The 22,848-nt window shown below is 43.3% G+C and overlaps 1 protein-coding gene across 1 annotated transcript; it reads left to right on the top strand.

The window, feature by feature from the left end:
• Positions 1–4,703: 4,703 nt before the first annotated feature.
• On the top strand, positions 4,704–21,804 carry LOC134496091 (cytochrome P450 2C15-like). Its single transcript, XM_063301881.1, has 9 exons — positions 4,704–5,166; positions 6,812–6,961; positions 8,763–8,884; positions 15,149–15,253; positions 15,720–15,893; positions 16,264–16,411; positions 18,770–18,954; positions 19,351–19,492; positions 21,276–21,804. Exons 1-9 carry the CDS (start codon positions 4,974–4,976, stop codon positions 21,458–21,460), a joined length of 1,404 nt encoding a protein of 467 aa, XP_063157951.1. The 5' UTR covers positions 4,704–4,973; the 3' UTR covers positions 21,461–21,804.
• The last annotated feature ends 1,044 nt before the right edge of the window (positions 21,805–22,848 follow it).

The raw sequence follows: 22,848 nt of genomic DNA on the forward strand, positions 1-22,848 counted from the left end.
ATAAAAAAGCAGTACCAATAGCAAACATTACTGGGAATTTATTTCACAAAAAGTAAAAAAAAAGGTTTATTTAAGAACAATTATTCCCACCTTTGGAGAAATAGAATGGCAGATATTTCAAAACAGACAAAGCTGTAACTGTCTCAGTTGGGATGAACATCTTGCCAAGGCTTGAGTTTTTGTTCCAGAGGATCCCAGTAAGACAGAAGAATCCACACTAAATCACTGGCAGAGATACACAACTGATTTTATACTGTCTAGTAAAAGACCCAGAGGTAGAAAGTCCAAAAATTTATAACAGGTGAAAGAATGAGGTGGACGGGTGGCCAGTTGTGTTAACTGGGAAAAGAGACGGATTAGAACACCTTACGGCTGGATTGTCTCTCTGAACGGAGCAGGACTTCCAGGGAACTTGCACAAATACCTTTGATTTGCTACATGTAGAAAAATACAACCGATAAAGGATCGTTCAATAATAAAGGGTGTCTTAAACAGATTACACAAACATAGAAAAAATATCAGGCCAGCTCTATCACCTCTTACCTCAATGTGAAATATTTACTTTCATATACAAACACAAAGGATCAGGAGAGGGATTATAATTTGTATGGACTGCAAGACTTCATTGTTAATAAGACAAGGAAGAAATCCTTTAAAGCTGTCTCTTCTGAGTGGCCAGAATCCCCTCATTGGTTGCAATACCTACAATTCAGTAGCAGAGTCCAAAAGGAATTACAAAACCCAGGTGGAATACTTAGACACCTGACAGGACTTGAACAAAGTATTACACAAAAATCAGATCACATCATTCAGAAAGTGAACAAGTCAAAGACGGTATGATTAATTGGTGCAGAATGTTAAGAGAACAAGTAATATATAAGAATAGAAATGGAAGGAAATCATCAAATTTACAGTCAGGCTATATTCAGAGAAAACTGGTATAAGATCTTCCACTGATGGTATATTACTCCAGTGTTGGTTGCCAAAAGAGACAATTCATTCTCTATCGCATTGCTGGAAATACAATAATAAAGGATGATGATTAATTTTTTCCCCATGTTTGGTAGCAATGTTACAAAGCCCAATAATATTGGACCATGATTAATAAGAGCATGAAACCTACCTTAAAAGCAAGTTTTTCCTTTCAGGTGGCTCTCTCTTTTTATCAATGATGACTAACGTCTGTATTCCCCAAAAGTATACTCAGTATACTGGCTTTGCACAGGGCAAACATCTTAGATCAGGCAGGAATTATGGCAATTTATAATTCAAGATTTGAGCTATACTAGATGTTAATTACTGCATAATAACCCCTTTTAAATAATGACATATTCATACTGACACACATTTTCAAATTGCAGACTTATATTAACATCCTTTTGAATTTTTAGCTAATTTTACTGTGTAAATCTTTGTTTTGGTTCATTGTATTCTTCTCTAGTTTTTCTTTGTACTTGCAGAAGGCGTAATAGAGGAAAAAGCTAATTAAGAGAAAATTTCAATTTATGAAATAATCATATTCCTGGGTTCTGGGTAAGAATACATGCGTACATAGAGACAAAAAGCTGTATATTTGTATAAAAGGTTTAATGGATATATAGTACTCTTCATTTCTCATTACTCTGAGTCATGTCTAAACACGAGGAGGGAGGGGAGCATAAGTAGGTTTCATAATCTCGCAACCTACTTTGCCAGAGGGTGACTGCAACAGGGCTTCACGTGCCCACAGACTCCTTCTGTACAGCCAGAGGGACCATAAACACAGCAAGCATGGGGCAAAGGTCCATCCCATTCTACCTCCTCACGTGTAGAATTGCAAGGGTGCAATAACTATTAATGAGAACTCCTAGGTATGAGGCATTTCGAAACGTATTGGTGAATGTGTGGGAATCAGTCAAAGAAAGGAAGTAACACGATCTAGCTTTTGCTCAGGCACTGCTGGTATGTGGACCTCAGAGGTCTGCCAAGAGGCAAAGTGCCCCTCAGGTGAATATTGTTGCTCACCACTGATCTGGGGCAGAGTTCCCTGATCTTGGGGTTACAGAACCTCTCTCGTTTTCAGTAGAGCTGGCATTGTGCCAGTCAAAGCCAGGGCGCAGAATGAAGGATTGGGAACAAGAGGGAAACCCTTAACAACCAGAGAGCGAAATAACTGGGTTTTCCTGAGTAAACTACAGATACAAGGATGAGAATGGACTGATTTTCCAGGAGGTCCTGAGGGAACTAAAGGGAGCCTGCCTCTGAAAGTACTCAGTCTCATAACTATTCCATTCTGCAAAAATGGAAAGAATGACATTAATGTCCACCTGGCTGATAGGCAGGGGGTTTTGGACTGCCCATTGGGTGAAAACCTCCAAGTTGATTGGAAGCTTTTGTAAATGCAATGTGTAGTTCTTTCCAGGAAGATAATGCTGTATGGATGTGATACACTTGGGACTGGAAGCTGAAAAAGAGCTCTGAAGTGGGCAAAGGCATATGGAACACACTTACGGTCACCTTCTTAAAGCTGCAACCATTCCTGGGCTCATATGTTAGCCACGCATTCCCAGGGAGCTTCATATTTATGGAACTGCTGAAATCAGTGCCCACCCCAGTTATGCACCCTCTTTGAAGACATAGGCATAGCAAACTTTTCAAGCTTTCACCTTAGCTGTTGAAGCAGAGAAGAATGTCTCTCCCTCTGTCTTGGGCAAGACTGATGTTCCATTCAATCCCATCCATGGTCAGGGAGGGTGCATGGTGGTGTGTGTCGGTATGCAAGAGATGAATGAATGAATATTTGTAAGTTGAGGACTACCTGTAATGGGGTTGCTAAAGGACTTCTAAGGGAAAAATCAAAATCAAAGTAAAAGAAAACCATGAGCAAGGAGATTTGGGTCAATACAGTGAAGGGTTCCAGATGTACTTGGTCTGGGAAATGATGTATTCAACTTATCCAGACGGAATGTCTTACATGCAAGAAATTTAAGAAAATGGGTCAATTTGAGGTTGTGTGTTATACTCAAGAGCTGAGAGAGGTTACCAATCACAGTGATCCGAATGAGTTTATTTATTCACAAATTTTACAGGCCACCCCAAACTATCACAGCTCTGGGTGGCTTACAAAAAGCCAAGCCAAAGCAAACCAAAAGACAAAATGATAGGACATACGGACATATAAAACTCAAAAGAAAAGTCTGGAGAACCAAACAGTCAGTCCCTTTAAGGACACTGGGTTCTCATACTTCCTTTTCTAATCATTTTCAGAAATTGCTTGCTAACTGCTTTTCAGCTATTAGAAAATTTTGGATCAACAAGTTTGACAGAACCAGGTAAGTTTCCTTCAATCCTTAGCAAAAGTTCTAACTACAGATTTAAGTACTTTAAAAAAAATTAAGGAATAAACAGTAAAAAGGTGATCAAAACTTTTTTTTTAGAAAGTTACAAATGGACTAAGGGTCCAGATAAATTTGAAATAAGGTTTTGGAATTAATTATAATGAATCCTTTCCATGGTAAAATGCTTTTGTTTTGAATTAAAAAAAACATTATAAGATAAAGCTTTAAAAATTGGACACTAGAGGGAATGAGAGGGAACTAAAGATTACAATTAAAGGAGAAGAACACAGAAACTCAACTGACAATTACAGAACGAAGCAAACTGTTCTAACGTTGAGCATATTGACGGGTATTTTTGAACCATGGACTCAGCAGCTGGTTCTAACAGCGTCAACAGTGACATCTGCCTTTAGGGAGAGACTGTCTCCAAAAGTTTTTATGGAAGAGGAACAAGCTCTCCCTGACAAGATCGAGCTGAGCTGAAAACGAATGTACAGGTGACAGGTGACAGGAATGACATGGAAAAAGATGCTACACTGGACAGGCAAAGGAAACCGGCTGAGGTTTTCAGTAATTACATGGCATATACAAACAATAAACCAAGAGAGTGATCTAGACAATTTTCCTATATTGGATTTACAAAGGAGGCTTGTTTGAAGAATCTTTGAAGAATCTTTGAAGAATCTTGTGAGAAGGGACAAAGGAAAAGTGAAAAGAAATCAATTTCTAGGACATTATTTGAATGGACTAAAGACTAAGATTGTTAGAATTGAAAGGAAGGAATACAAAGCTGGTTTATTTCAAGGTTAAAGTAAATATGTTGTCAACTCTGCTAACCCTTAACTGACTTTGCTGACACCAGGACTGAAATGACAATGCTTTACGGATTAGTTTATCGATAAGAGATCAGATATGGGAAGAAGAGACCATTTGTTGCCCTGTAAGAGGAGGTGATAAGTTGCTGAAGCTGTTTATACTAGTTGTGATGAAGGTGGAAGGTGACTTCTGTATGGTTATGTATGAAAAGAAGAAAGAAGAAAGGTCCCCGAGTCATTTTCTGACTCCTTGGGGGATGCCATTTTCACAGACATTTTCTTGGCACTCTATTGTGCCTTCCCAGTATATGGTTATGTGTCTCTCTGTGTGTGTGTATATATATATCTATATATCTATATGTAATCTTTATATATATATGTAATCTTTTCTTTTTCTTCACTATATTCTTACTTTTCTTCTTTTTCCTACTTCTATTTCTATTTTTCCTTTTTCCTTTCTTTTCTGCACTTTCTATTCTTTCTTTCTATTCTTCTGTCTTTTTTAGTTTGTTTAACTTTTTACTGTTGTAATTATAATGGTTAATAAAATTACTATTAAAAAAAGAAAATATTTGTTGATAAGCTGTAGCTTTAGATAAACAGATCAGTTCTCAAGTACAAGACAGTTTGCAACGTTTCCATAGACCCCACGGGTATGCAAAAACAGATCAAAATCCTGGGGAGGAGAGAGAAAACAGAGTCCTCTCTCATATAGAGTGGTCTGATGATTCAGGAGAAAGAGTGGTCAGGCAATGCCTAATGCAATGCTTTGAAATAGATGCTTGTAACGCTTCAGTTTGCAGGATTAATCGTAATTATTACTAAAAACTGCTAAAAAGAAATGGATTGGATTGGACTTGTTTTAACACTATTACTATGTCTTCTTGCAATTACATCCCTTTTGAAAAAGGGCAGTCACTGGAATAACAGCTCCGCAAATCTTCCCCCGGGACCCAGGACCATACCCATTTTGGGAAATCTGCACAGGATGGATCTGAAGAGGCTTTACAGAACAATGATACAGGTAAAGCCTGGCAACTAACAAGCATGGATGTTCTTTGCCAAACTCTGAATGCTATTTTGGCTGTTCTGTTCACATATCTGAGAATGGGAAGAACCTGCACAGTCTTGTCATAATCACTCTGTCCTGCCTGTTGGTAACTACTGGTTTGATACCACCATAAGTATCTCCATTCAGATCTATTATAACCTCCTCCCATTTAATAGATCTAGTTTCCTTCCTTTTCATTATTAGTTCAAGCTCCTTAAAATTTACTTCTCTTCCATTCCGAGCCACAGACTTCCATATCGCTTGGTCATCACAAGTGGTCCATAAATATTTACCTCCATGTCCACTATGGCTTTGGTCAATCAAGGCTTACACATATTGCTTTATAGGAATACAGAGAAGGGGTTAAACAGATTCCAAGCCTTACTTGCCCTCATGCCACATGCAGCAGTCCCTCTTGACACTGAGGAGAGTATGCATTAGTTTTAGAGAGACACCCCTGCAAACAAACGAATTGCACTGATATTTATACATTTCAGAAAAGGGGGGAAATGATGCAGGCATACCTATTCATATGTTATAGGTCTTGGGTTCCTTCCTACCCTTCTGATATCTACTATCTTCAAAGAAAACAACTGTCTTAGTGAGAAGGAGTGGCAACTTAGGGTGCCAAATGCCAGGAAGAAGACGTCCTTCTCTGGCATCCTGGCGACAGATTCATGGGTTGTCATGGGAATGTTCTGATGCGGGTTACAACAGGCTGGTGTGAACCAGCTACAAGGCTATTGCAAATGCCTTATATTTCCATTTGAGTTAATCATTCCCATCCAGCTGGAAGCTTGCTCTCCTCACATTGGATACTGAAGAGAGTATGCCCCGGGAAAGATACCAGAATAATCAGCATCAATACACATTGATTAATGAATTCCCAATACTTACAGCATCAGAGAGATTCCTCCCACTGAGGAGTTCCAAAGTAGTGGCGAGAAGGCAATTCCTTGGAATCGACTGACAAAGTGGTTGTTTTCATTGGGCAAGTTTTAGACCCCTTCAAACTGCCCCTGGAGTAGCTCAGTTTAGGCCTCAGCAAGGGAAGCTTACCTATTAGTGAGGATGAGCTACACTGTTAAGTGCAGCAGGTATTGGGTCACTCCTTACCACAAAGGTGGGAATAATTATCCAACTGGGGTCAGAATAGGTGTTTCTTATCTTACAGCTACAAGAAGAAAGAAGAAGAGCTAGCTTGTCTAAGCAGCCTCTCTTCCAGGTTTTAATGGAAAAAGGCAGGTTAGTCACAGGGCACAGATGATCCCAATCAGGGTCATCTCCTCCCCCCTCTCCTTGCAAGAGGGACCTGGGAATTTTAAATGGGGGACTGCAGGACTTACTCAGAATCCATCGAGGCATCAATAAAAACAAAACCAAAAAACTCAGGTCTTTACAGCCACTTGCTCAGTAAATATCCACAAAATTCTGGGCTCCTGGAAAGAAGTACAAAAATGTTTGGCATAAAGATCATATAGAAACAAACTGCTTTGTACATCATTCATTCCTGGTTTTCTAAAAATACTCAGATGAACGTCTACCAAAATTATATGCAAAATCATGGACATTTCTTGGTAAAATTACACATCTCCATCTGACCCCTTTTCTCTATCTTTTCTCTTCAGGGATTGTTTTTGCTCATGGTGAGAACTGGAAAGTGATGCGACGGTTCACATTAGCCACGTTACGGGACTACGGGATGGGCAGGAGGACCATTGAGGACAAAATCATTGAAGAGTGTGGCGTCTTAGCAAAGACGATTGAGACTTATGCAGGTGGGTTGGCATTTCCTCCCAATGCTCTACCGGAGCATCTGCCAGGACAAACACAGACCGGGAAACAAATTCCTCAGTTTGTATCAAGGGAAGAAGGAGTGCTTCTGGAGTACCTTCTCTCCAACAATTCTCCAACCCATCCTTTTCTTCCTATAAATATGCTTCCTTGTCCAATTTATGCTAACTATATTTACAGAAATGTGATGTCTGGGTGTCAAATGGATTCCATGTGACTTGAAAAGTTCATTTACAGTACAGTAGTCCAACGATCCCTTGTGAATAACAGTTCTAGGCTTGATTTTCTGTTCAGAATCCTCTAGATCCCCAATACAGGGAGGAGTTAGGGCTGCAAGCCCTCCATCTGAGCGTGAAAAGGTGTTGGAGTTACTGCTCCTCCCTGCTCTTGGCCAATGATAATCATATTGCAGTTTCCCAGAGAACAAAAAGACATAATCCACATTTATTAAGGGATACATATTTTACCGAAGTTCTCCTACGAAACTATTACCTTTCCATTGTCCATCTGGAATCCCCCGTTATCGTTAGCACAATCATATCGCTCAAACTGCAGTTGGTGCACTTATTCAGCAGCACACCTCACAGGTAGCCAATAGAGCAGGAGAAGGAGTCCCATATTTTCCACAATCGTGGTCCCTAAGGCCCTCCAGTGTCATATCTGCCTAGCACACAGTGCTTGGAAAAATCTGGATAACCATGGGATAGCAGCAGAGCGATACACAGAGCGATAATCGTTGGCATTTACGGTTCTCTGCATTTTTGGAACCCAGAAATGATATGGATAAAACTGACCATTCATTGACATGAGGAGGAAGAAAAAAGAGATGCCCTCTGATATAACAGTGATCTAGAAAATTAAAGCTTCTTTGTCTTACTGACAAATGAGTTGCCATTTGTGGAGCATTCCTACATACCTACCAACTGATCAACCTATTTGCTTTCTGGTAAGCCAGTTGCAGTAAAGAGAGGCATGAGATCATTGGGAAAAAAAGCAATATCTAGTTTACTCCCACTACACAGGAGTCACAGTATATATACTGTGGGTGTCTGCATTCCAGGGCTTGAATTCTAGCACTTTCCAGCCTTCTGAGATGAATGCTGTTTTGGCTGTTCTGTTCACAGATTTGAGAGTGGGAAGCACCTGCACAGTCTTGTCATAATCACTCTGTCCTGCCTGTTGGTAACTACTGGTTTGATACCGCCATAAGTATCTGCATTCAGATCTATTATAACTACCTCCCATATAATAGATCTAATTTTCTTTCCTTCCTTCCCTTTATTCATTAGTTCAAGCGGTTTAAAATTTACTTCTCTTTCATTCCAAGTCACGGATTCCATATTGCTTGGCCATCACCAATGTTCCATAAACAGTTACCTCCATGTCCATTATGGCTTTGGTCAATCAAGGCTTGTGCATATTGCTTTATAGGGATACAGAGAAGGGGTTAAAGAGATTCCAAGCTTTACTTGCCCTCATGCCACATGCAGTAGTCCCTATTAACACTGAGGAGAGCATGCATTAGTTTTCGCCAAGATGCCAGAAAGGGACTTTAAAGCAATCTATTTATTTTAGTATAGAAGACTCAAAATGCAATCTCTTCTGATATTCCGTGGCATGCATCAAATCCCTCTGCTTCATTACACATGCTAAAGTTGAGCTCTAGGTTTCTGTGATAAAGACGCCCTTTATACTGTATAAGCTGACTTTCAGTCAAAATGTGTTGAAGAGAAGACTTAATCCTGGTTTCGTTCACACTTCTGTTTTGATTTATTTGTTGCCCAGGAAAATCATTTGGAGTCACAACAATTATGACGGCTGCTGTTTCCAACATCATAGTTTCTATTCTATTTGGGAAGCGCTATGTCATGTTCCCCGTTGTGATGTATACATATATCACAACGGGGAACATGCCTTCCCGGTGAAGGGAAGAGGGGAGGAAGGAATCAGTGCTAATCCTATAAGCACTAAGGGACAATGCAGATAAGGGACAAGGAGCCATACCTTTGCCCTGACCTGGGAAGCCATCATCCTATCTCCCTGACATCTCTGCATTACCACGGGGACACACCTGCTCCGGACACAGGAAGACGACAGAGGTAATCAGCACTAATCCCCCTGATCGCCCATCGAGACTCCGGAATCGCCCCCTGATCGCCCATTGGGACCCCGGATTCGCCGTCGGACAGGACTTTGGGACCATGGGGGGTGGGGAAGGATCGGGTCTGCACCGCGGGTATTTACTGGCTACCTCGCACACCATATGCTCATTCCCATCTTTCTCCATGTCTGCATTCTATTCTCAATAAACCAGATATCCTTAGCCCTGGCTGGTGAGTCTGTGTTTTTGTAGAATAAGGCAACCATCACATAAAGACGGGAATCGGAAAAAAAAATTCCGCTAGCACCATTCCAGATTTCATCTGTGAGGGATCACAGCTGGCAATGGAAAGACCCAACCCATGAAGAGGTGGCTACCAGAGGAGCGGCGATGGGGCACCCGACTCCACGGCACGGGCGATCGGTAAGAACCCTATTCCCAGACGGTATGAGATCCAGGAGGGTTCCGGATCAAGCTCAGAGGAGGAGGAGCCCGGAAGGAGCAGGACACCTGAAGCCACCAGAGAGTCACAGGGTGAGTGGGTCACCCTGGATGAAATGCCGGAATCCCTGCCAGGGACACTCGGGGCATCTAGGAAGCCGTGGGACCTGCTGTCCTCGACGGTCGAAGGAGCCGAGGGAAGGTGCCAGATCGGATGAACCAGGGAAGGCTCCCAGACAGCTGAGCGGCTGAGTATAATGGAGGCGAGGCTGGAGTCAATTGAACAGCTGTTCCTGTGATGGTCGGTGGCATGGGAATCCCAAGGAAGGGGCGAAGTGGAACCAGGTGTCATGTTCTCCATTTCAATGTCCTGTATACATCGTAACGTTTCACATGTCACTCTTCTAATCCGTGTTTCCCTGTTGGAAATTTCCAGCCCTGCGAGGCTGTAATCTCTGGAATGCATGTTTGGGTTGGTGACTCTATTCAAGGTTACTTTCCCAGGCCGGTGTATGACGATGGTTGACATCTGGGATGGGGTGGTTGCTACGTTGAGGCACGGGGCGGAGTTGGACTGAAGCAACAGTATTTGAATTGTATTTCGCACGCTTTTGGTTTATTCTCAGCTTTGTCTGTATCTGCACACTATTCCTTTAATAAATCAGTTATCTTAAAGCTCGGGCTTGTGAGACTGAGTGTATTGGAGTAGGCAACCATTACACCAGGTACCAGAAGTTCATCACCCCCCCTCTCACCCTTGAGATGCGACAGCCAGGGAGAGGAAGGAGATGGCAGGAGGCTGATGCAGCGCCGGGCAGAGTTCACCTCGCGGAATCCGCCAGGAGGTCATCTTCCCCCACCCCCCTGGAGACGCGACTGCTGGGAAGTGGCTGGAGCCGGCATGAAACTGAGGCAACGTCGTACGGAGCCCAGCTTGGGGAATCCCCACACCAAGACTGGAGAACCCCAGCAGCCCGAGGTATGTCCAGACAACCAGATGTGGCTTGGAGCCCACCAGGAGCAGGGGTGAAAGACTTCGGGGTCAAATTTGACGGGGATCCAGCAACATTATCCTTCTTCCTAACAAATGCCAAGAACTACATGGAAGATTTTGGGCCATATTTCCGCTCTGAAAAGGGCAAAATTAATGCCATTGCTAACAAACTTAAAGGAAGGGTGGCTGACTGGTATGTGCAGCTATGCCAGGCAGAAGCCCCTGAGCTCTATGAATTCGATGAGTTCCTCTGGGCACTAGATCTACACTTCAGAGAAACCTTAGAAAAAGAAAGAGCGAAGAGATTCCTAAGGGGAATCAGCCAAGGGCAAAGATCGGTAGCAGATTATGCCATGGAATTTAAAGCACTGGCTGGAAAGGTGTGGGACTGGTCGCAGTCTATTCTAATTGAACGCTTCAAAGAGAGGAGAGGGAGCGACGGTTCGCCAAGGGGCAGTGCCTTCGATGCAGGAAAGAGGACCACAAAGCGGCGGCATGCCCGAAAACAAAGGTAGTTGACAGGCCAGGAAAAACGCTGGGCAAACCACCTGTGGGGCCCAAAAAAGATGCCAGCGGCCAGGGGAGAGATCGGAGCTAAAGAACTACCCTACTCCAGTGAAGAGGAGGAAAACAACCAGGAAGAACTGGCGGGAAACGCCAGCCACCTGCCCTGAGAAGCGCCAGAGGACAGGTGGAGGAGGAGAATGGGCGCAGCAACATCTGGGTGAGTGCCAACTGTCCCACCCTGTACATAAAAGTTAAGTTAAGGTCCACCGAGAAGTCGGTTGAAGTCTGGGCCCTAATAGACTCGGGCTGTTCTAGGTGCCTAATGCACCCGGACATGGTTGCCAATTTAAATCTCTGCTGCTTTCCACTTCAGCACCACATAGTTTTCATGCAATTGGACGGTTTGGCAGCAGGAGGGGACCCCGTCACCCAATTTACCGAAGAATTGGCGCTGCAGTTAGGCAGCCACCGGGAGAGACTGAAATTTGTTGTGGCACCAGTGGGCCACCCTTTAATCATCTTAGGCATTCCGTGGCTGGTACGAAGGAACCCATACATAAATTGGGAAACCAGGACGATCACATTTGCAGAAGGCTTCTACCAAGCATCTACAGGGGACCGAATTCCCCGTGCTGTGGTGGGGAGGGTGGCGTCTACAACCACCCATCTGGCTGCAGCAGCCCTGGAAGGCTTGCCCGACAGGTACGCTGAGTTTGCAGATGTGTTCGGGGAGAACGAAGCAGACAAACTCCCACCCCACAGAAAGACCGACTGTGCGATAGAACTGGTCCCCAACACACCATTGCCAAAGCCAAAAATCTACGCAATGACCCAGAAAGAACTGGCAGCATTGCGGGAGTTTGTGGACAAGAACTTAGCACGAGGCTTCATCGAGCCCGCAAACTCGTCAGTTGGAGTCCCAGTGTTGTTCAGAGAAAAAAAGGATGGGACATTAAGACTCTGTACGGACTACCGCGGATTGAATTCGGTTTCCATATCGAACAAATATCCCTTGCCCCTAATCAAAGACATATTAGCACATCTGGCAAAGGGGAAAATATTCTCTAAACTGGACTTGCGAGAAGCCTATTTCCACATACGCATACGGGAGGGGGATGAGTGGAAGACGGCTTTCAATTGCCCACTGGGATCATTCCAATATAAAGTGTTACCGTTTGGTTTGGCAGGGGCACCAGGGGTATTTATGCAATTGATTAACGAGGACTTGCACGAACACTTGTTCAAGGGGGTCCTTGTGTACTTAGACGATGTATTGATATATTCTGAGATTGAAGAGGAGCACGAGCACTTGGTTAAGCAGGTGCTCAGGAAACTCCGCAAAGCCGAGCTATTTGCCAAGCTTTCTAAATGTGAGTTTCATAAATCTCAGCTAGATTACCTGGGTTACAGAATCTCTGAGAGGGGCATTGAAATGGACCCTGGGAAAGTCCAGGCCATCCTGGCGTGGGAGCACCCGCGCACTAGGAGGCAACTACAAAGTTTTCTGGGATTTTCTAATTTTTACAGGGGGTTCATCAAGGGACTAGTGGAAATCGTTTTGCCCCTAACTAATTTACTCCGCATCAAGGCTTTGGGAGACACGCGCAAGGCAAGAAACCCGGGAGCGCTACTTAACTGGACACCTGAATGCCAAAGGGCTTTTGATCATCTCAAAAGCCTGTTCACAGCCGAACTGGTTCTACAACACCCCGACCCCACCAAGCCCTTTGTAGTCCAAGTAGATGCCTCCGATTTCTCAATTGGGGCGCTCTTACTTCAGCGGGATCCAAATGATCAGCTGAAGCCCTGCGCTTACCTCTCCCGCAAGTCCTCTGAAACAGAACGGAGATGGCATGTATGGGAGAAAGAGGCTTTTGCCGTCAAAGCTGCCTTAGAGGCATGGCGACACCTCCTGGAAGGGGCCACTTGCCCCTTTGAGGTCTGGACGGACCACAAAAACCTGGAAGTGCTCAGCACCCTGAAACGCCTCAGCCCCAAGCAGGTTTGCTGGGCTCAATTTTTCAGCCGCTTTAATTTTCAGCTGAAGTTCATACCAGGAAAAAAGAACATCTTAGCTGACGCTCTCTCTAGGCGGCCCCAGGATGCCAGTCAGGCATCAGATATTATAGGTACGGTGTGGACCGACACACAGCTGGGTTGCCAAGCTGTCACGTGCAGCCAAACTGGAACGCAGCGTACTCCAGCACAACTGCCTGCAAGGGGAGGGAGACGCATGTCAATTTCATCGCAATTGCAACAGCAGTTCGTACAAGCCTTAAAAACGGATACATGGTTGCAGACCAACAAAAACAATATTTCTTTTGAAAGTGATTTGGCCTGGAAACAAAATAGCCTGTATGTGCCAGAGCAATTGCGAGCATAGGTTCTGAGACGTTCTCACGATGACAAAATGGCAGGGCACTTTGGCTTTGTAAAAACGCTACATCTGGTGAGGCGACAATTCTGGTGGCCCACACTTAGGAGGGATGTAAAAGATTATGTCGCTGCTTGCCCTACATGTGCTATGGCCAAGCGAAAAGCGGGTAAGCCCCAGGGACTATTGCAGCTGATGGCAAGCCCCTCCCGCCCTTGGGAGGAAATCTCGATGGATTTCATCATAGACTTGCCACCCAGCCAGCAGAAAACGGTCATCTGGGTGGTTAAGGACTACTTTTCAAAACAGGCCCATTTTATTCCATGCGCCTCCATTCCCTCCGCTCAACAGCTGGCACGCCTCTTTTTAAATCACATTTACAAATTACACAGTACCCCCTCCCGCTTGGTCACAGATAGGGGTACACAATTTACTTCACAATTCTGGAAAGCATTTTTGAAGTTGATTGGCACCAAGCAGGCACTGTCCACTGCTTGGCACCCCCACACGGACGGCTCTACGGAAATCCTTAACTCCACCCTGGAGCAATTTTTGCGCTCCTTCATAAGCTACCAGCAAGACGATTGGGTAGACTTACTCCCCTTCACTGAGGTGGCATACAACAATGCAGTGCACCAGAGCACGGGCCACACCCCCTTCCAGGTAGTCTATGGACGAGACTTCGTCCTGATCCTGGAGTTGCCACAGCCAGCTACCTCGCCTTGTTCCCCAGATGACTGGGCTGCTCAGCTAGCCAACGTTTGGCCAATCATTCAGCTGGCTCTCTCCGAAGCCCAAGCAACCTACAAGCATTATGCGGACAACCACAGGGCTGCGCAGCCAGACTTCAAAGTGGGAGATAAGGTCTACCTCTCCACTAAATTCATTAAGTCTCCGCAGCCCTCAAAGAAGTTAGCCCCCAAGTTCATTGGCCCTTTTCCAATCGTGGAAATAATCAACCCGGTAACTTTTAAGTTAGAATTGCCACACAACTTGAAACGCATACACCCGGTGTTCCATTCTGCCTTACTGAAACTGGCTACCTCCTCAAAGTGGCATAACAACCCCCCCGCCTCTTCCCATCATGATCAATGGGCAGCAGCACTTTGAAATAAAGGAGGTTCTAGATTCCCGAAGGCTATGGGGCACCCTTCAGTACCTGGTCCGCTGGAGACATTTCCCCCACCCTGAGTGGGTGCATGCCCGGGATGTCTCAGCGCAAAGGCTAGTCGCACACTTCCATGCAGCGTATCCGTCCAAATCAGCGCCTTGAAGTTTTTTTGGGGGAGGCAGTATGTCATGTCCCCCGTTGCGATGTATACATACATCACAACAGGGAACATGCCTTCCCGGTGAAGGGAAGAGGGGAGGAAGGAATCAGTGCTAATCCTATAAGCACTAAGGGACAATGCAGATAAGGGACAAAGGAGCCATACCTTTGCCCTGACCCGGGAAGCCATCATCCTATCTCCCTGACATCTCTGCATTACCATGGGGGACACACCTGCTCCGGACACAGGAAGAGGACAGAGGTAATCAGCACTAATCCCCCTGATCGCCCATCGAGACTCCGGAATCGCCGTCAGGCAGGACTTTGGGACAATGGGGGGTGGGGAAGGATCAGGTCCGCACCGCAGGTATTTACCGGCTACCTCGCACGCCATGTGCTCATTCCCATCTTTCTCAGTGTCTGCATTCTATTCTCAATAAACCAGATATCCTTAGCCCTGGCTGGTGAGTCTGTGTTTTTGTAGAATAAGGCAACCATCACATGCTATGACTATGAAGATGCCACATTTCTAAGACTACTAAAGCTAATGAGGGAAAACGTCCAGCTTTCAGCAACTCCTGTTGTGTTGGTAAGCTAAGTTTTCATTTGAAAAGAATGTCATGAAAAAAACACAGCAGAATGTGTGGCATTCAAGCTTTATTGCAAAGCAAAGCAAAGCATGTTGCTTCTCATGGGCATCCTCAGCAAGATCCCATCCAAAAGGCAACATGAACATGATGCTATCAGGATCCAAAGTCCACCCTTACATACAGGAGTTGCATGGAAACATCACGTGGGAGCATGCAGATCCCTTCTGAGCATCATGACTCCATGATGCATGCTTCATCACTTCCTCTCCCTTCCTTGTACATTTCTCGTGAATGCACTCAGGTTGGAGGGGTGGGAGCCTTCACGGAAAATACCTTTTCCATCTTTTTAATCTTTGGAGAATACTCTGCAACTCTAACTGTGCTCAATAGTTTCCTTGACTAGGGCTTGCATTCGGTTGCTTAGACTGATTGCTTTTATGGTTTTTTTTTCCATCATTTTTTCAGATATATAATGTATTTTCCATGCTGGGGTTGCTTTTGGGTTCTCATAAAACAGTAATGAATAACAGAAAGGAGTTGCATGATTTCATACAGACCACCTTCATAGAACGTCTCAAAGATCTTGATGAAAATGACAGGAGGAGTTTTATTGATTCATTTCTTGTTCGGCAAAGAGAGGTAATGGATTATTTTATACATGCCTGGAATTATTGATGATTATTTTACATATTTTTAAAACGTGGCTCCATATAAACTTCCTGCAGGTTGGTTAAGAACCTTCCTTCAGAAATGTAGAAGGAAACGAGTTTCTAGCAGTTTCTAGACATTTCCTCCTCATTACTTTATTTCAGAATCTGCAGCTACTAAAGCTACGCCTGGACTGTTTCTTAGAGTTTCCCTTATAGAAATCCAGTAGGGGTGGGCAAGTCTAACCTCTTGGGGGTGGGGGGGATAGTACTCACCCATGAAGCGTCCTCTTAGCCTTTGAGAATATTGGTTACATGAGTAGGTTGAGTTTCCTTACTAGAAATTTCTTTATACACTTCAGGAGAATATGAAGATGACAAATGGCAAATATTTCCATAATGAAAACCTTAAAGCTCTTATAAGTGACCTATTTGGTGCTGGTACAGAAACATCTGCAAACAGTCTGCTCTGGGCCATCCTCCTAATGATGAAGCACCCAGAAATTCAGAGTAAGTAAGGACTTTCTTGTGATTGGCTTGCAACCAAAAATATAAAAATGAGAGAACAAAGATTTTTGGTGTCAATGATACTTGAATGAAGGGAAAAGAGATGAAGCAAGAATAATTTCCCCTCAAAATAGACAAGACATCATTGATCTCAGTAAATGTATACAGAGTAACTTACTTCATAAATGAAAGTGAATTTTAATAAACTCAAAACATTGAAAGCCAATCCTGTTTGACTGCAAGAAACACACAGAAAACAAAACTTTGTCAATGTCAATTTGTTGAAAAAAAAAAACTAGGCCAGCAATATACAACATCAGGAAATAGAAAGAAAAACAGAATAGTAATTTATCTTAAATCACCTTCCTGGGAAGTACTAAAAAATTAAAAGTTAAAGAAGGAAGAACTTTGATCTCAAACTTAAGAAAAGAAGGTAAGATGTTAACACTGGCATCCATTTAGACTCCAAAGACAGATAAGGAACAATTCTATGGAGGCTTCTTCCGGATGTTAATTTGAGAGAAGAAAATGATTATCCTAGGAGACATGGATAAAGTGCGAGATCTGATCTAGGCACATCATCCTAGAGGGAAAGGAAGGAGGACAACTTCCAGGAAAGGTTCTTCAGAATATGGATATCGTGGCCTTGACCAATGTTTGGAGATCAAGAAATCCAACACCAAGAGAAGGTATGTTTCTTTCGGCAAGACACCAAGTGTACTCAGGAATTCCCATGTGCTGGATCTCTATGGCTCTCGCGCCATCTCTCACAGAAGTGCAGATTTGCTCAGTGACATGGGCAGATCATTTCAAAAAGGAGATAAAATATTTTGGAAATGCAAACAAACCAGGGAAACCTCTGACATATCACGTCAGAAAAGGGAAGAAAAGGAGGATGATAACAGCAAAAAAGAAAGAGAAAAAAACTGCTATATCCAAAATTGGAAATAACAGAAAAACTTGCAAAACTTTGAAGAAATTAAATTAATAACAAATAAAACCGGGGGCAGCAGGAGTTGCCCTATACCCACTAATATGAGGCAAGAGGGAAGTGACTGTCTGTGAAGAGTACTGTATTTCTGTTGTGATCAGACTTTGACACATCTCCCTGTGCTCCACTTTACATTTCATTCTCTCTGTGGGTTGAAGCTGTAAGCTGATAGTCAATCATTCGTTCATCTCTTCGCTGGATGGAAATATTCATAAAAGAAGGAGAAAGAAGAGAAAAACGTTCTAGCATGTGAGAGCCAGTTTGGCCTAGTGGGTACGGCTCCCGGCTAGCAATCAGGAGACGGTGAGTTCTAGTCCCGCCTTAGGCATGAAAGCCGGCTGGGTGACCTTGGGCCAGTGACCTTTTCTCAGCCCAACTCACCTCACAGGACTGTTGTTGTGGGGGAAATAGGAGGAGGAAGGAGTATTAGGCATGTTCCCTGCCTTGAGTTATTTATAAAAATAATAAAGGTGGGGGAAAAAATATTTAACCCCCCCCCCAAAAAATCTTACAAGTACCCCACAGGAGATCACAGATTTGTACCACCAGATATGCACTACAAGCATACTTGGCTTCATGGGCTTATCTTCTAATACTGCCGATGAAATATTCTGTATGTACTTAAGCAAGTTAAATACTCCATTGAATTTTATATTTGAAAATTATACTAATTATATTTTCTGTATCTTTGTAATATTTCCCTCAAATATTAATTTGTTTTGTTTCTCTAATGTGTGACCAAGTTCCTTCAGACTTTAGCACCAGTTCTCCAAATATTTATTATTTTGTTTTTAGTCAGCAATTTTGGGGCTACTTGAGACCTGGTGGTTCTGGGTAGCTTACAGATAAAAAAAAACAGGACAAAAAAGAAAAGAAAAAAAGCAAAAGCAAAAGCAAAAAAAGACTCATCAATGGCCTGAAGACAAACAAAAACCAAAAGCCACCCAACCAAGGTCTCCAAACTCAACCTACCGCAAGGCCGGGAGAATAACCTGGTTTCCAGTAGTTTTCTGAACTTCGTCAGAGTGGCAGAAAACTGTATCTCTGGGGGGGTGGGATCTTTCCAGAGGGACGGCACTCTTCCTGGAGTCCCACTAGATGACATAAATGGACCCCAAGTGAGCCTACTTGCCCAATCTCACCAGCATATGAATGGCACTAAGAAGCCTACTACAGCTACTCTGGTGGGCTCATGTGGGCACAATGAGGCATGGAAACCACTGCCCCTGCTGCCACATTCTGGACCAGTTGAAACCACCAAGTGGTCTTCAAGGCAGCCACATGTACAGCCATTACTGTAGTTCATAAAGTGACCAATGCATGAGGGACTATTTGAAGGGGTGATACATAATACTGTTTTGTTCTCCCAGGGAAGGTCCAAGAAGAAATTGCAAAGGTAATCGGAGATCTACAGCCAAGGACAGACCACCGGGCCCGAATGCCTTACACTGATGCAGTGATTCGTGAAGTTCACAGGTTTGCTGACATTGTTCCAACCAATGTGCCACATGCAACCACCAGGGACATAACTTTCAAAGGCTTCTTCATTCCCAAGGTGATCAGTCTGAAATCACTGCATTATGCAAGATCTAGTCTTTCTTGGACAATGTAAAGTAGAATTTTCTTGGTAACAAAATGCAGTTTAATAGCTATTGAGCAGGGGTCCAGCTGATATTCTATTAATATGCCTCATGTTTCAACTTTTTGAACCTGTCCATTTCTCTAGGCCCTGTATTTATAGCAGTATATCTGGATTTGCAATACCCCTTTAAAAATGTAGTTGTAATATTTTTTATTTTTTTATTTTTGAATTTGAGTGTTTCTCCAGGCCCACTATTGACTTCTCAATAACACTCTTAAAAACTCACTGTAATAAATTATATAATTTATATAGTAATCTCTTAAATGGACATACTCCTTTTCATACAGTTTTTTCCCTTTCGTTGTTTAGGGCATGCACATTGCTCCATTGCTGACATCTGTGCTCCATGATGAATCTCAGTGGGAGAAACCTCATGAATTCTACCCTGAGCATTTTCTTGACTCTGAGGGAAAATTTGCAAAAAACGCTGCATTCCTGCCTTTCTCTGCAGGTAAGATTCTCTGCTGTGTGAGCATGCATCCATTAATAGGCAAGCCTTCACACCTTACTTGAAAAGAAAACAAATGATAAAAGCTCAATTTCATAGGCCTTAATTTTACAGAGTTTAAACCTAATGGGCAACATTTGTGGCCAGACTTCACCACTCATTGAAGTCAGCCAGTTTGTTCTAGTGGTTAAGGCGCTGGGCTAGAAACCAGGAGTCTGTGAGTTCTAGTCCCACCTTAGCCATGAAAGCCGGCTGGGTGACCTTGGGCCAGTCACTTTCTCTCAGCCCAACTCAGTGCAATGTAGACTAGCCTCCTCAAGGTGCACCCAGGGGAATGTGACTTTTCACAGCTAAACAATCTACACATCTGGCTGCTGGACCTCACAAGGATTTCCCAGCAAGAAAAGCAGCTTGATCACCAAAATGCTATGCCATACAATTAAACAAAAAACAAAAAAACCCACCACTCATTGACTGATTAGTCTGTTGTTTCCAAACTCTGGAGACCCATCAACTCTGTGCCTGAGTTTCTGTTATTCCTGCTGTGTTGGCCTCACCACATCTGCATTTTGGCAATCCAGGATGAATCTTGTCTTGCAGCCTTCCTGGCTGACTCTGGCCTTCAGGAGGATGCAGGCTTTCGGTATTCTTAGCTTGACTCTATAAGTAAAAAGAATTATGTTTAGGTCACAACAATGGAGCAGAGCATAAAATACAAGAAAGCAAAATAAAATAAAATAAAATAAATCAAGATAAAACCAGGGTTACAATTTAAAAAGTTAAAAATTTCTTTTAAGTGTAAATGAGAACAAAGCAAAAGTAGCAACCTGATTACTAATTTTTTGAAACACATCTGCAAGAATCTAATTCAGTCATTTTGTGGTCCAAGCCCTTGAGTTCACCTACAATCAGTAGTTTGGCCCTGATTTCAATGTAAACTGGGCAGTGGAGGACAGAGCCAGTAATGTCCTCCCCTTGACTGACAGCACAGGGACAGAGACGCTGTTCAACAGGGCACTTATGAAATCTCTCTTCAAGCTAAGCCAAAGCCATAGTCTGCAGCCAATGGGACGTAAAGGCCTTTCTCAGTGGGGCACTGATAATACTAATCAGATTCTGGGAGAGGCTTCAGAGGTTTCGTAATAATGGTACCAGGATATATTTTCATCTTGATGCCATTGTACCCCAGCAGCATGTTTATTAGCATCCTTTTCAAGAAGCCTATCTCTAATGTATTCTGTGTCTGAGAACTAAGTTCCCCGCAAAGAGCAGAGAATTAGATGTACAGAAGGGGTGCTCTAGGGAGGCCTAAAATCATCCCAATGAAGTTATTCTGGGCTATGTCTAACTGAGAATCAACCTCCTCACCCCATCCAGATCTCAGTTCCATCAACATCTGGGCTATCACCTTACCCTACAATATTTTAACTGCCGTCCTCTGGAATCAAACAACTTGAGGATATTGCCCGCATGTGTTCCCTATATAAAGAACTAATGAAAGGTGATGCCTACATATTTAAAAGGGGGGCATTACTCTATTTGTTGGGCATTAATTTTATGTCTTTTTGACATTATTTTCACATTTAGAACATCTGCTGCCATCTAATAGAAAAATAATCCATCTGCATTCCTTTACTGCCTTTTAATTTCATTCTGTATCTATGCTCTGCCATTGCTTTTCAGTGTGCTGACCTCTCCATGGCCATAGGACATTGGGAAGCCATGTGAACATGTTCAAGAAACCAATCACACTTTTTTTTTTTTTGTTACTTATGCCTCCTTCCAGGTTGGAGAGCATGTGCAGGTGAGAACCTTGCCAAAATGGAGCTCGTCCTCTTCTTTACCAGCCTGCTGCAGAGATTTACCTTCCAGCCACCCCCAGGAACATCTAAAGATGATCTGAACCTGACCCCTGCAGTTGGGTTTACAGCCCCTCCCATGCTGTACAAAACCTGTGCTGTTTTACATTGATCCAACAGAAAAAAAATATGAAAAGCTGTTTTCTCAGCCTTTGAAATGGCTTTATTTTGACACATTGGCAAAATCTGACAACATGATGCCAGATTGTCTAAGTTTAAGATCTTGTTGAGGAGCTGAATTGTAATGATCTATAGATACATAAAATGTAGATGCTGATAGGGAAGAATAGTCTGGAAATGATTAAAAGCAAAAAGCTTTGTATTGTTTTTACTGACTTTTTCTTTTGGGGCCCTTGTTTCCTTTGCCTTTTACTATTTTTCCTCCTCTTTGACTTTCTGTTTCTGTTTAGTATTTTTGGTCTGTTTTGCTTTACCTAAAAAGAGTAATTTTAAGTAGTTTTTAGAAAAGCAATATCATGTTTTATGCAATAGTCCCAAGTGCAAATTTATGTATTCCTTTGTTGTACCTAGTTATCAATTCTATTCTTTCTTAAAGAAAAAAATTGGAAATGTGCCCACCTGGGTTTAAGGCTGAGTCGTCAGTTGATATTCCAGGGCAGGATGTGTGTGCAGCCAGAGACTCTGGTGGCTTCCAGGGAGCTGTTCCACAAATAACTAGACATAAGATCCTATCTGTAAAGGTGGGCCATGCAGGTCGGATGGGATTGCTGCTTGAATACCATCTAGAATTCAGAAATGTAGCATTAGTCCCTTGTCAAGGACAGATTCTCTTAGCCTTGGAGTTTTCTGTGGCTTCCTCCCACCAGAGGGAGATGGGACCTATTTGGCTGGTCCTCCCCAGACACTTGAAAGACCTGGAGGAACTTGGGGAAATTTCTGAAGCTCTGGTTCTAAGTTCAGGGGCCTTAGTCGCTAGTGAGAATGAACAAATGATGTCAGCCTTGAATTGGATTCTTCCCATGTGAACTGTCTATGCATGTGTGTCCTAGAGAGCTCCCTGTTTTCAGAGATGAAACCATCATTGCGGAGGTTCCTAGAATACCTCTGAAAAGATATGAGGAGTGAATCTGGCTAAGAACAGTTAAGAACCTGTATTAAGGATTACCTTAGGGTAGTAAGGGTGAAACATATTTAATTGTTTTAATTTAATTTGATTCACTTGATATAGGTGCTGCCCGATGCCAGAATAATTCTTGAGTGGCTCTCTACATAAACTGAATCTGCAGAATAAACATAAACAGAATAAAGATCTGGCATGTATTACCGAGACCTGCCTGGGCCCTGAAGGGTGGGGGGTACCCCTTTCAGAAATGTGCCTGGCTGGGTTCATGGTATGGCACCAGCTGAGACCCCAGGGCAGGGGAGGAGGGGTGGCTGTTGTCATCCAGGAGTCTCTGTTGGCCCTCAGGTGCACTGCTCTGCAAGTGGCTGGTTGTGAGACCCTGTTTTTGAAGTTGGGTTCCCAAGAACAGTTGGGAT

This window comes from Candoia aspera, chromosome 1 (genome assembly GCF_035149785.1).
Source record: "Candoia aspera isolate rCanAsp1 chromosome 1, rCanAsp1.hap2, whole genome shotgun sequence".
NCBI classification, from domain to species: Eukaryota; Metazoa; Chordata; class Lepidosauria; order Squamata; family Boidae; genus Candoia; species Candoia aspera.